The sequence below is a fragment of the Crocuta crocuta genome, unplaced genomic scaffold (genome assembly GCF_008692635.1).
Source record: "Crocuta crocuta isolate KB4526 unplaced genomic scaffold, BGI_CrCroc_1.0 scaffold482, whole genome shotgun sequence".
Lineage (NCBI taxonomy): Eukaryota > Metazoa > Chordata > Mammalia > Carnivora > Hyaenidae > Crocuta > Crocuta crocuta.
In genome coordinates, this window is record NW_027527459.1 from 777080 (window position 1) to 777688 (window position 609).

Consider the following 609-nt stretch of genomic DNA (forward strand, 5'->3'; position numbering starts at 1 on the left):
AAAACCAGCTTTGGTTTTCTGCTCCCCCCACAAAACAAAAACTGATTTATTGCTGGCCAGAGGTCCTAGTTCGCCAGAAACATGGTCCAGACAGAAATGATTAATGTTTCCCTCCAAATTAATTTCAAGCTGTCTAACTTAGCCATTTCCATTTTCCCCTAAGTAAACACCAGACCTGAATTTTCTATTACAAACAGCAATAAAAAATCTACATNTCTCTATAAAGGACCTGGGCTTTTAGTAGTCACTCACTCAATACAAAACACAGTACTGAGGGCAAGAGAGAGACTCCCTAGAGCCATTCGATCTTAATAATCTTAATGTGTGAGGGGTGCCTGGGTGGCTTAGTCAGTTAAGCGTCCGACTTTCGCTTAGGTCATGATCTCGCGGTTTGTGGGNAATGAAAATTCTAAGGAGCAAGGCAAGTTTCGAGGCACGTCATTTGTCACGGTACCTTGTTTTCCATACATCCGTTTCAGTATACATCTGCACTGACGCACGACGCAATCCTGGTCATCGCAGAAGCTTTCCGCTACCTGAGGAGGCAGCGAGTGGATGTGTCGCGGAGGGGCAGCGCTGGAGACTGCTTGGCAAATCCCGCTGTGCCCT

The 609-nt window shown here is 46.0% G+C and overlaps 1 protein-coding gene across 1 annotated transcript in view; it reads left to right on the forward strand.

Moving 5' to 3' along the window:
* Positions 1-609, forward strand: part of GRIA3 (glutamate ionotropic receptor AMPA type subunit 3) — a 273791-nt gene that overhangs the window by 186457 nt on the left and 86725 nt on the right. Inside the window, exon 8 of the mRNA XM_077763473.1 lies at positions 480-607. Within this exon, the coding sequence (XP_077619599.1) occupies positions 480-607 (128 nt within the window). The remainder of the gene's footprint in view (positions 1-479; positions 608-609) is intronic.